Source organism: Falco cherrug, chromosome 3 (genome assembly GCF_023634085.1).
Source record: "Falco cherrug isolate bFalChe1 chromosome 3, bFalChe1.pri, whole genome shotgun sequence".
Lineage (NCBI taxonomy): Eukaryota > Metazoa > Chordata > Aves > Falconiformes > Falconidae > Falco > Falco cherrug.
In genome coordinates this window covers 4604404-4616741 of record NC_073699.1, presented here as the reverse complement: position 1 = coordinate 4616741, position 12338 = coordinate 4604404, and the positions used below count along the sequence as shown (strand labels likewise).

The 12338-nt window shown below is 42.3% G+C and overlaps 1 protein-coding gene across 1 annotated transcript in view; it reads left to right on the top strand.

The window, feature by feature from the left end:
* COL22A1 (collagen type XXII alpha 1 chain) overlaps positions 1 to 11713 on the top strand; it is a 237305-nt gene extending 225592 nt beyond the window's left edge. The window contains exons 58-65 of the mRNA XM_055706167.1: positions 1943 to 2014; positions 3766 to 3801; positions 4064 to 4108; positions 4411 to 4590; positions 6834 to 6900; positions 8267 to 8449; positions 8813 to 8890; positions 9838 to 11713. Coding sequence (XP_055562142.1) covers positions 1943 to 2014; positions 3766 to 3801; positions 4064 to 4108; positions 4411 to 4590; positions 6834 to 6900; positions 8267 to 8449; positions 8813 to 8890; positions 9838 to 10025 — 849 coding nt within the window. The 3' untranslated portion in view covers positions 10026 to 11713. The remainder of the gene's footprint in view (positions 1 to 1942; positions 2015 to 3765; positions 3802 to 4063; positions 4109 to 4410; positions 4591 to 6833; positions 6901 to 8266; positions 8450 to 8812; positions 8891 to 9837) is intronic.
* Positions 11714 to 12338: the final 625 nt, after the last annotated feature.

The following is a 12338-nucleotide window of genomic DNA, read 5'->3' as shown; positions in this document are numbered from 1 at the left end:
AAATTATTCAGGATTCAGCAAATCCATGCAAATGTAGCTTTGTGTCCAGTAGCATCTATTCCAATGCATGGCTCTTCCCCCTCCTTGTCCACCTAGGCATTACAGCTTGCTGGGCTGTTAGATTCAGATAGAAACAAAGGCACAGCAGGAGAAATCTGAAAAACCTAAACAGCACTTTATTCTTCTTTATGGCCTTTGCAATGCCATAAAGCAACCTCAGCCTCACCACAGACTTGTGCCCTGAGCATCTGTTGCTTTGCTGCAGGGATGTCTCCTTCTAAGTGGCCGTAGAGAAGCAAACACCACCATTCTGCATGGGGAGGTGATAGCTCACAGATTACAGGTGGGGCAGGGGTGGTGCAGTCTCTCAGCCTTTCTGCAGCCAAGAATAAGTGTTACAGTTTTTTTCTCCTTGACATAATTTCTTCTTACCTTCCTGGGACTACTGCCATTGCTTCTTACCCCATAGATCCCTGCTGTTACCTTTTCAACTCTCATTTCTTCTTCTCATCATGCCCACACTTGTTCCCAATTCCTGTTACTGATTTTTTTACTTTCTGCTTCTTCACTGGTCCACTGTGGCTTTGGGATGCCTTGTGAGTGCAAAATGGGGGTTATTTTTTCATCATCTTCTTGTTATCACATTGCCTGGACAGTCAGCCAGTGACCCCGGTACTCAGAGGAAGCTTCCTGCACAAACACAGAACTACAGCTGTCTCTGCTCCAGAGGATTTAGAGTCCAAAAATAACATACGAGACTGAAAAATTATAAATTCAGATCGATGAGAAAGGGGAAACAATGAGACAGTGTCGGTCAGCAGAACAGACAGTCGTCTCATCAGTACACTTCTCAGTCATTAAAATGAATCCTCTCCCTTTCGTAAAGGTTATTATGGGAAGTATTTCCTTGTGCTGTACACAAATCCATTTATTTCCAGCCTTGTCTGGAAATGCATTAATTTCCTTCACAATGTGGGGCGACAACCCGATATATTATATTTCTATTTTGAAAAAAAGGAGAAGCGAGAAAGGTTATCATGGCAATAAGGCTTTCTTTTCCACCTTCACCATTGCTGACTCGTAATTACAAGGTAAAACCTGCCAGGAGCCTTCCCCTTTTGCATCTGCTCTTTGACAGTGCCCGTCCCAATTCACAGGGCTTATGCTTAAGCCTGCACACAGCAATGCAGCCCAGCCCCTGAAATCTGCAGGGCTGATTGCATACCTGAAAGCCATGTGCTTTGTGCCTGTCAGGTTCATTGGTGATCATTTCATCATTGCATGAGACCAGCTTAAAATGAAGACAAGTTTTACTCTAAGGAGAAAAAGCGGTATGTGCTGAATGAGAAGGTAGGGGACAAAGTTGTGAAAGAAAAGCTTAAAAGAAGGTAGGAAAAAATACCAGAAGTGTTTTTGAGACGGCTCTGTGTCATGAACTACCATTTAAGCTGCCCTGATCTGTAAGAAAAAGGGATAGTTTAGCAGAATATCACAAGAGATAAGTAAAAGGCTGACATTTTTTAAATTGAACCTGGAAATAAAGGCAAAATAAATAGCTGTCTGTTGATTGTATTCTCAGATTTGAGCGGTATGACCACCTGCACCATTTCCCTGTCATTGCCCGTCACAGAATTTCCACTCTGCGACATCACCCTATAAACCCTGCAGTGCCAGGAGAGCCACTGAACACACCTCCGGACACTCCCATAATCATTACTTCCTTTTCATCTTTTCACAGGGACCCCACATAGCTTATTAATAATGCAAGCATGGTGTTTGCAGTCTGCTTTTCTAAATTGCTTTATTCTTCCTTTCCTTGTCAGTTTTGGGAGTCCTGCTGCTACGGTGAAATTTCCCACTTCCAATGTATCTGTTAATGCATGCTCTGGAAAAGAGATGTTGGAGAAAGGGCTGCTAGTTACTGTCTCATTTCTGCCCTAAGGGTCCTAAAGGCAATAAAGGAGAAAGTGGCAGCCCAGGACTCCCTGGCTTCATAGGACCCCGAGGACCACCTGTAAGTATATCTGGAGATGCATCACACCCACTCATAACCTGTTTTTAAAGTTTGGACTGATGAAGATGGGATACCATCATCTTTAATTAGATTAAAAAAAAAAAAAAAAAACAAAAAAACAAACCACAAACATAAGCAGGAGACCTGACAGATCTAGAAGCTATAAACTTTTTCTTCCAAAGGAAACAACTGCAAAAATAGCATTTTTGATATGGATGTAACATCCATAATCTCATTTACTGAGCTAATACCTCAGTAATCAGTCAGCCCTGATAACATGCGCATTAATCGGACTGGTTCAATAGTCTTCTTAATATGGGTATAGGGTATTTAGGTTCTCAGCTGCTATCTCTGCATGAGCCCCGGAAAGATTAAATAGGGAAGTTTTAAGTGCTGATAATAATATAGGTATTTATGATATTTGCTGTTCTAAGGCAAATTCCTTTGTTACCAGCAACAGAGGTACATTGCAATTAAGGAGTTCATGTACCTCCCAAAGTGATCTAAATTATAACTATACATGTGAGAACATCGCAGCCTTGAAATCCAGTATCTTTAGCCTTTCCAAGGCAAGTAAAATATGTTACATTCCACTGGAAGAATGGAAAAGGTGAATGTTAGGTAAATATTTTTGTTTCTTGCTCTGTTGTGACTTAAAATGAGATTTTAAAGGTTTTCATATGATTGTAGCACAGCTGAATCTTCCACAGGATGATTTTTTTTTTTTTTTAAATGATTGGAAAGGGAGTTTCATGATGAAGAGAGGAGAAAGAAATATTTCTCTGGAAAATTAATTTAAAGCAGCAAACGTGGTGGCCATTTAAAAGTGCAGTGGCCCTAAGGAATACTCAAGTGAGCCTGATGTTGCCTAATTTGAGTTTGATGTGAACACACATTGCTCCTGTGTGCATGTATAGATGCTAGCACTGACAAAGATGTGTTTCCCTGTTGTGGTAAAAACACCACCTGCATGCGCACATTATAGATATTATCAAGATTGTGGATTATGAATGGACTATAAAGAGGAATCTTTCACAGAACTTTAGCAATAACTAGTTTAATGTTTGTTTTGCTTAATCAATGCACTTCAGGACTGCGGTGATATTTTTTTTGTTGAAATGCAAAAATGCAAATTTGTATTGCCTAATTATCACATTAGCAATGCAGAATACAGGAGAAACAATCCTAATAGGGTGTTCAAACGGAGGTTAATTAATGTAATTCTGAAATACACACAAGCTTTCAGGCTCAAACTTGCTTTATCGCTGGCTCTGTATGCGTTATCTTGGCTGGTGTAATACATGATGGTACCTCTACTTACAAAATTTACTTCCATTACAACTTTAGATTATTATGGGTATAATATTGACACTGCTTCAGCTAAAACAACCCAAGTAAAGTGTATGAAGATTTGTGAAATGTTTGTCAGTGAAAGAAATAAAATGTATTGAAAGCAGGAATGTAGTTTCATGGAAACATCTGTCCTGCTCTCATCTGGCTTGTTAGAAATTAATTACTGTTATTTACATTTACATGATATGCAGCTTCACTAAAAAGTGCTTTCTAAATAGTGGGATGTATCTTTCCAGGAATGACCTATAGCAGTAATATAAGGATAAATCATCCAAACCCGCTGCTGTGTCGCAGAAAACTTGGGCTCTAAACAGAAAGTAAGACTTGGGGTTATTAGGTAGGGTCTTTTTTCTAAGTCCTCACAGTGTGGTGCTAAAATCACTCTCTGTATCTCTCAGGGAGAACCAGGAGAGAAGGGTCCTCCCGGAAAAGAGGTAAGTTAACTTCCCAGTTGTTTCAAAGTAGGGCTGGTGTCTTAGGAAAAAACATCAAAGATGCTGTATCAGTTGCAACAAACTGATATTTTTTTTCTCAAATTGTTGATATTTGAGAGCAAACAGGAAACTCTCAAGAATCTGTGGGATTTCCAGGGAAATAAATTTTCCTCAAGTCACAAGAATCATTGCAAAGGCATGTGCTTTTTAATTTACTCTTACTATGGATAGCTCTTTAATGCTTACTCCTATTTTGTTGCAGGGTGCACCAGGGAAACCGGGTGAAATTGGCTCCAAAGGAGAGAGGGTAAGTTGGAGAATATTATTAGTTATTTCATTACAAGGAAATAAAGAGAGCTATTTTGCACTAAGGGCTAGGGAGAGGGGTCATTCAAGAGCGAAGAGTGGCCTGTAGAGATCTGCCATGCTTCCCACCCTCCCGGTCCTGTTTAATCATTCTCCGTCAGTAATAATTTGTGGATCATTTGTAATGCACCAGATGTTGTATTCAGTAACTTTGCCAGCTCAGCTATTTGTGTTTCGCTGTGCTTGGAAATCAGAAGTTTGCCTCTTATTCTGTGGTGGTAATATAGGGTTTTTTTCACTTAGGGAGAGCCTGGCATCAAAGGCGAAAAAGGCCCTCAAGGAGAAAAGGGTCCTCCAGGTGATCCTGGGATACCTGGTCATAAAGGCCATCCAGGACTGATGGGTCCCCACGGACCCCCAGGAGATACTGGGCAAGTTGGACCTCCTGGTCCTCCAGGACAGCCAGGATTTCCAGGACCAAGGGTAAGATGGCCAGGGAAGGGCTTTGTACAGTAATTTTACTGCCACATGGTGTGATCAGAAAAGTGCCTAAGATTACAGTAAGGCTGATAGGAATGAAAGCAAGTGTGTGTTATAATGGGGAGGCAGTGTTTTTATCTCTTGATCCATAAAAAGAGCTATAACATATCTTCAGGGAATTGTTGTGGGGATGTTGGATTGAACTTCAGGAGAGCTGAGCAATTCAGACCTATAGCCAGGGCAGCCAGTCCCTGACGCCTTATACCCCTAAAAGCCTAAATCAGGTCATGTGGCTATAGCCATGGGTCTGGGGTCTGAAAAAGCTTCTTTCTCCAAGGGCGTTAATGCGTAGCATTTCATACAGAGGTCTTACCCCTTCCTCTGCTGCTGGTTGTTATGAGACACAAAATGCTGAGCTGTGGAAAGGTCACTGCTCTATTCCTGGAAATCCTGGAGTCAGCTCATCAGACTTCACAAAATCCTATTTTAGTTTAATATTCTCTCTCTTCTTTCTCTTCTTTCTTTTTCTTTTTTTCTCTCTCTCTTTTTTTTTTTTTTTTTTTTTTTCCTAACGGGAAACAACTTCACTACTGAGAGTACCTGAGGGTACTGTATGTAGCAGAATGAAAAGAACCTACCAACCCTAGTGAAGGCACTATGCCCATTCTGAGGATGATTTTCAGATTACCTTGGAGGGGAATAGACAGTGAAATAATCTCTGATGTAAAAGCTGGAAAAATTTTAGACAAAGCATTTCTTTGTGTGTCTCAACAACATCGAGATTCAATGAAATCAAGTAATTATTATGAAGATTTAATGCAACTAATAGGATGAAAACTTGAAAAGATAATTTGTAAGGCTTTCAAAGGAAGTTCTGCAATCGCATTTACTACTGGGATATTCACTACAAACTATCACAAATAGTTACTATTTAATGAGAAAATTGTTTCTTTTGTCGCCAACAAACACATCTTTTTCTCATGCAAAATTTGTGTTGGGAAGAAGCCAGCAAATAGACCAACTCTACTTATCAGCAATGTTATAGGTTAAAATTGAAACGTCTCTTAGCTACTTAATGAAATCTACATTTCTTATTGAAGAGTAACTTGTGATTTAGAAGACCACACTAGGTGTTTACAAACAGAGGTCACAGACTGCATCCTTGTATGTTAAAGGATGGGTGTGAGGGAGAAGCAACACTTTCATGCAAATAGCTCATACACAAAAGAATGCAGTATTTAGGTTGACCAGAAGTTTTTTCAAAACTGGCAGAAATTCAAAGAATAGTTTGAGCCAAAAAATGAAAAGTGCTTTTCAAGTGAAACGTCTCACTTTGTGATTTATAAAGGAAAACATTTTATCTTGCTGGTTCAAAATGGTTTATTTTTTAAATATAGCTACATTTTTTTTAAATTTTTTTTTTTAGTTTACACAAAGACAAGTGTATGGTTACCCTAAAATCACTTTTTTTTCATTTCCTTGGAAAGCCACAACCTACAGAATTCTCCTTCCACCTACTAAAAATGCTTTCATCATTTTTTCAGTTGCATCATCCAGAGCTGTTGTCCACATAGCTTTGAGTTTTGACAGCTATTACAGCTGTTCGACAGCAATGTCGCACAAAAGAGCAAAGAGAATTGATGAAATATACTGCCCTTGAAGACTGGGTAGGGGACCAAGGCCGGGCAGCCACATCCTCTGTCTCCCTTCAACAGCCTGAAATCAGACAGAATCTTGTGCTTGTTTGGAAGAATGAGTATTATACGCGTAGACTGGCTTCTGTTCCCTGAGATAAGGCCTGTTGGCAGGCAGTGCACCCAGTATGAGTGTTTATAGCAAGTCTAGATACCCACCTAACTGCTCTGGGGGCGTGCATACTTCTTTCTGCAAGGAAACATGCAATGCTGAAAAAGGAGGTAAGCTTTCCACTATGATCTCATAGGGCAGAGGATGTCTTCTGATTAAATTTCTACTACTTCTCCTATGAGTGTATAGGAGGAAGATTTTCTCTAGGAAGGAGACAATGTCCCAGCAAAGGCTTCCTGCTCATACCGTTGAGCCCATGGCTTGCCAGGAAGTTGGGAATTGTGGATTTTTTGAGTCCCTTTACACTCTTCTTTCAGGCAGTTCCAGTATGCTGTGGGTGGTGAAATGCAAACCACTAAACCCTTTGTGGAGGGTTTAATTTGCACATCCCCTGGCTGTGATTATTATGTTTTGTTATTGCTGTGATTATTACCCTCTAGGGCGAACCCCCATCTCTAGAGACTTTGAGAAGGCTCATCCAAGAGGAGCTAGCCAAGCAGCTAGATGGTAAGTAATCAGTTTTGTGAAGCCAGAAGATTTATCTGAGAGTGTGAAAGACACCTTCCATAGCTGTGGCGGCACCTGCTTATGGAAGGCAATATTGCAATAAGCCTGCCTGAAAGGAGGAACGTTTGAAATGAAATGTGCTTAGCAAGCTTTACCATTCCCCAAGGTTGAAGTTCCAGGCAATAGCAGAGGGGCTTGCTCTCTTCATCAGCTGAAGAATGTCTGTGCTAAGCATCTCATGGCTTTTCTACCAAACCAGCTCTGCTGCAGACTCCTTCCTGCAGATGTCTGGGCTGAGATGGTAGAACAAGAGAAGATCAAATTCAAAGAGATTAATTTGGGGCTCTTAAAGAGAAAGTAATCAGAGAAGGATGTAAACTTGCTTTTGAGGTCCCAGCTGGAGGAGAAAGGTTCCTAATTTTTGACTATGACATTTGATACTCACCAGTATAAGAGGGGGTGGATGTAGGCTTCTGTTTCGCTCAAAGTACATGAATTGCAGACCACTACTGACCCCATTTACAGTGAGATGCAGAACTGTAGTGCTACTTCTCAAACGGCTCTTGGAGCAGCTGACACCTAGCTGCAGGCATTTTCCTCCATGCTAAAGATCACAGTTCAAAGGAGTGATTTATTTGAAGGATTTTATTCACACACTCTCAGAGTTCCAATTCCACACCAATCTAAAAGCACTCAAGATTTTGCATCAATGAAGAGAAGATAGAAAACCCTTCTCACTCTATTCTGTAGGGTGTTTTTGTGATGCTGAGTAAGTCTTAAGAGCTCTCTAGGCTGTTCAGGGTCTTAATATGGAAGTGGCAAGCAATGTGCCTGCTTGGCAATTGGAGAATATGCTGCTTTAGTTTCAGACCTCACAGCCAGAGATAGGTACATTAGCTTTAACTCCACATGCGTAACAACCCAGAAGAAGAAAAGTAAGTTTTCTGCCTACAGAGCAGTCATGTAGCATCGCACTCTGTGTAGCAGAAGCAGTGGAAACAGGCTTTTCTTTTCAGAGCAGCAATGTTTCCAATCTGACAGAAATCCACCAGCTGCACAGCTAAAGGAAGGGACATTTCAGCTCTGTGGTGGACAAGGAGCAGAGGATGATATAAATGTTTAGGATTAAGTATGAAATTTGGAGGAAGTATAAAGCTACTGAGAAATGAGGATTAAATAATTTAGAGAGGGTCAGGGAGGCACCATCGTGGCTTACAGGGAAGGATTATGTAGGGACAACAAATCGGTGGCCCTGAAAAATTGATCTGTGGCACTATTTGGACTTCACTGGGCCACTGGTTCTGGCTCTTCATCTCTTGGAATACTGACCTTCTAGTCTAACAAAACCATTTCCCTCTCTTTACAGCAAAGTTAGCCTATCTCCTGGCACAGATACAGCCTGCACAAGTAAAAGCATCCCATGGCAGACCAGGACCTCCTGGTCCCCCCGGGAAGGAAGGACTCCCAGGAAGAACTGGCCCTCCAGGAGAACCTGGCCGGCCTGGACAGACTGGGTCTGAAGGGCCACCTGGACCAATTGGTCCCAAAGGCGAGTGAAACCTGGTGTGTTTGGGCAGGCAGATAAATGGGTGTGTCCACCGCACTTGGGCATCCACCTCTCCTGTTAGTAGCATCTAAGTGGTCCTCAAAATGCATGTGTTAGAAGCAGCCTTATTCTGTTGAATCAGAGATGGTGAATGTGACCAACAGTTGCTCGTGTGTTCCACCTCTGGCCAGAATTGTGGTTGGGTGAGTCTACATTCCCACTTAACCTCCCATCTCAGAGGACTAGCCACAGCTAGGAACTATTTTTAGCAGATATGTTGCCTTCAGTGTGGAAGACCTATGGTAGTATTCTTTAGCTCTGTCGATCATGATCATCAGTTCATTATTTTTCTTTGCCTCTCTACAGGAGAAAGAGGAGAAAAGGGTGAGAAAGGAGACACTGGCATTGGCCAACGAGGGGAAATAGGTCCTCCAGGAATTCCAGGTGTGTTTATTGAGGACATTCCACAAAACACATCACTCAGAACTGCTACAAGGACACAGATCTCTGCCATATTAGATAGATGATCAGGATAACATAAATACAGCTTACAGAATTCCTGTAGAAAATGGCTCAAAGGGAAGAAATATACCACTGGCATCATATCTGGCCACCTTTGTTTACTCATCCTGATCGACAGGTATAATGATTCATCTCGGTAGCAGCTAGGTTAACTGACCTTTGGGACAAATCCAAGTGAAGCTTTAATTACTGGATACACTGTGAAGTGTCCTATCTGCCCTTGCCAGAATCTTGTTATGACCAAGCTGAACCCAGAGACTCAGGCAGTTTCAGATGTTATAAAAGGTCATATCCAACACCTGTGCCTCAGGCATACAGCTCGTGCTTTACCTTTGCTGGCACAGGAGCAGCAAATACATTTTGTTTTATTAGGAGCCGTTGATCAGTTTTGCCTTCACCCTGTTTAGTTGGGGGAGGAGACTACGGGAAGCCTTCATAACTCCATGGTCTGCGTTTGGCAAACTGACCCTGCATTGCCTTAAATTCACAATGGACCCACTATCCTTTGTACAAATGAGTTATATCCCAAAGTTGCCTCTTGCCTCCAGCTTTCCCATCCTCACCTCCTCTCTGTGAGGACTCTATGTCATGAGCTGGCCTGTGAAGCTGCACAACTCCAGTGTGGTGATAGAGGAAGAGCAGCCATAGCAGGGTTGTGCAGCCCAGGGATGCCGTAAGGGGTGGAAATCTTCCTTTCAGAGCAGACACACTTGTCACATCCTTGTAGATACCTGCTAGCCATACCCAGATCTGTCGAAGCTGATGGCTGCATCCCAGTTTGGCAGCAAAGCCATCTCCTGTGATTTTACACTGCTGAGTACTGCACCCTGGGGGTGTCACTCATCAAAGTCATTTTGTTTTTATTTTAGGCCTCCCAGGGGAGCCTGGTTATGCCAAAGATGGGGTGCCAGGACCGCCCGGCCCTCAAGGGGAAGCTGGTTTGCCTGGTCTCTTGGGTCCACAGGGACCTCCAGGAGCCAACGGACAGTGTGACCCTGCTCAGTGTGCTTACTATGCAAGCCTGGCTGCCAGACCTGCCAATGTCAAAGGGCCCTAGCATGCCAGGAGTATCCTCAGACTTGTTTTTGAAACTTGAATTCATCACGTCTGCCAAGAGCTCTCAGATGTCTTCAACTGTGTTTCTTTCGTGGGAGGCCTTCTAAAGGCCACAAATGCTGCCGGTCGGTCAGAATATTTTTATGAATTATAATATTATTATTATTATCTTTGATGTGATATGTGAATTTGGTTTTGGTTTCTCTAACATCAGGGCATATTAAAATATTAAAAATAAGTGTTTTTTCCTCTTTTGAAGAGCATATAATATCAATGCATTGTGTAGCCTTTTACGCAAAACCATTCTAATGCCAAAATTTTGTATGCTATCTGGTTAATTCTTTCCAAAGCTTTACCTGTCACCCTTGAAATGGGAATCAAATCCTGCAGCCTGGGGTATTAACTGTGAGAAGCAGGCTTTTTACAAGATTGTTGGTGCTATCTGCCATCCCTGTGGAAGGGAGGGAGTTAAAGCCATGCCAAAGCTGGAAAGGAGGCCTCCAGTACATTCAACTCACAATGGACAGAGAGTTACGAACAGCCAGTGTTTGTTTCCAAGAAGATCCCTGTTAAACGTAAAGTTCTGCCCACAGGTGAATCTGTATCCTATAGGAGCAACTTTTTATGGGACCATGTGGGATCTCACAGTAAGGCCTGAAGAAGCCACAGAGATGATCTAAGCCTCCTCACGGCTCCTTGTGCAAGAACTTCAGTACTCAGAGGGTTTGGTTCTACCAGATGGAGCTTATCTTCCTTCCGTCAGGGAGATGCCTCCACAAAAAGCTTTGATGCTGTCCTCTGTCAGCTCAGGGATGCCAAATCCCTGTTCATTGTCAGTGCACACACAGCTCCCTACCGCTTCTTCACCCAAAAGTCAGCCAGAGAACACAGAAAGTCACCTGGTGTTAAAAATCTCAGGAAGCCAAGTGTGACTTCACCATTTTGGATGAACCACTATGACAATAACTTGGCAAGGCTGTGTTTTAGATGGTAGGTGAGAAGTTGCAGGTTGGTTGTTCAGAAACCTGGAGGAAATTATCTTTGAGAGCAAAAGCAAAAAGTCAGATGCTGGCCCTTTTCTCCTATCAGCTAATTGCCAAAATCAACCTGAGAATGCAAAGAGAAAGTAAAGAGGGGATAGAGTCTGAAAAAGACCTTCATGATACAACATTCATGAGTTTAACCCTCTGACCAAGACGTGCCCGCCCACCCACAAAGGTGAGGATCTGAGAGGTGATCGAGCCTTGGATATATGTGCCAGCCAGCAAAGCAGCTGCATTTTCTAAACTCTTCTGCACAAAGCAGTTTGTAGTGAGAGACTGGAGTAATGAACCTGACACAGGCACTAAGTGCTGAATGTGTTTGGAAATCTCATCCGGTCTTTTGGAGATGGAAAAGAGGCACCCTGCCCTGCTGGCATGTTCACCATATGGCATGGTGCTTCCAAGCTGGCTAAGCCAGACACAAGCCACAGCTGCGTATAACCACCCCGGGATCAGACCCTGAGGCTAAATCCCAGAGACTGGAGCCACCCTCTCACCCAACAGCAGATACAATTTGCCTCTGCTTTACTGAAAAATGAAATTAAATAACATGTTCACGTGCCAGGGTTAAACAGTTTTTACTGTGTAGCTCTCAGTGGTGCTATTTTTGCTATTTCTTATGCAAATAAACTCTGATTTGATTTTACTGTGTTTCTTGCTATGGAAAGAGCAATCAAAGTGAAAATATTGTGAAGTGAAAAGCTTACGACTTTTAAGTAACTCTCAATGGTATATCTGTTACTGTACTACATCTTAGGTCAGCTTGCCCTATTTCTGTATTAAGCAAGCATGTCGATCACATTGTATTTAACCATTTTTCCCAGTCCAGGCTAAGTGAGATTTGACCCCCCAGTGGTGAGGCAGAACAGGGCTCCTACTCAAGAGTTACCTCCCAACATGGCACAAGACATCGTTTTGAATAAATGTGATGGCAATGAGCAGGTTTTATGGAGGTCAAACATGTTAGCTGGACCATGTTAATATGACATTTAATTCCTGTCGTGACAGTGACTCAGCCTCTGGAGATTGTCTCTCATCATCTCTGTATGCATGTACTATGTGTGACGTAGACTTCAATATATTCCAGTGCACCAAGTGAAGGGTAGATACTTAATGATGTTCTGTTAAACAAATCTCAGGGTCTTTGACCCCTGTGACATCATAGAATCATAGAATAGTTTAGGTTGGAAGGGACTTTTAAAGGTCAGCTATTCCAACCCCCAGTGGGTGAGATGGTATCTAGCTGATGAAGATCTAGGTTGTGGTTTTTT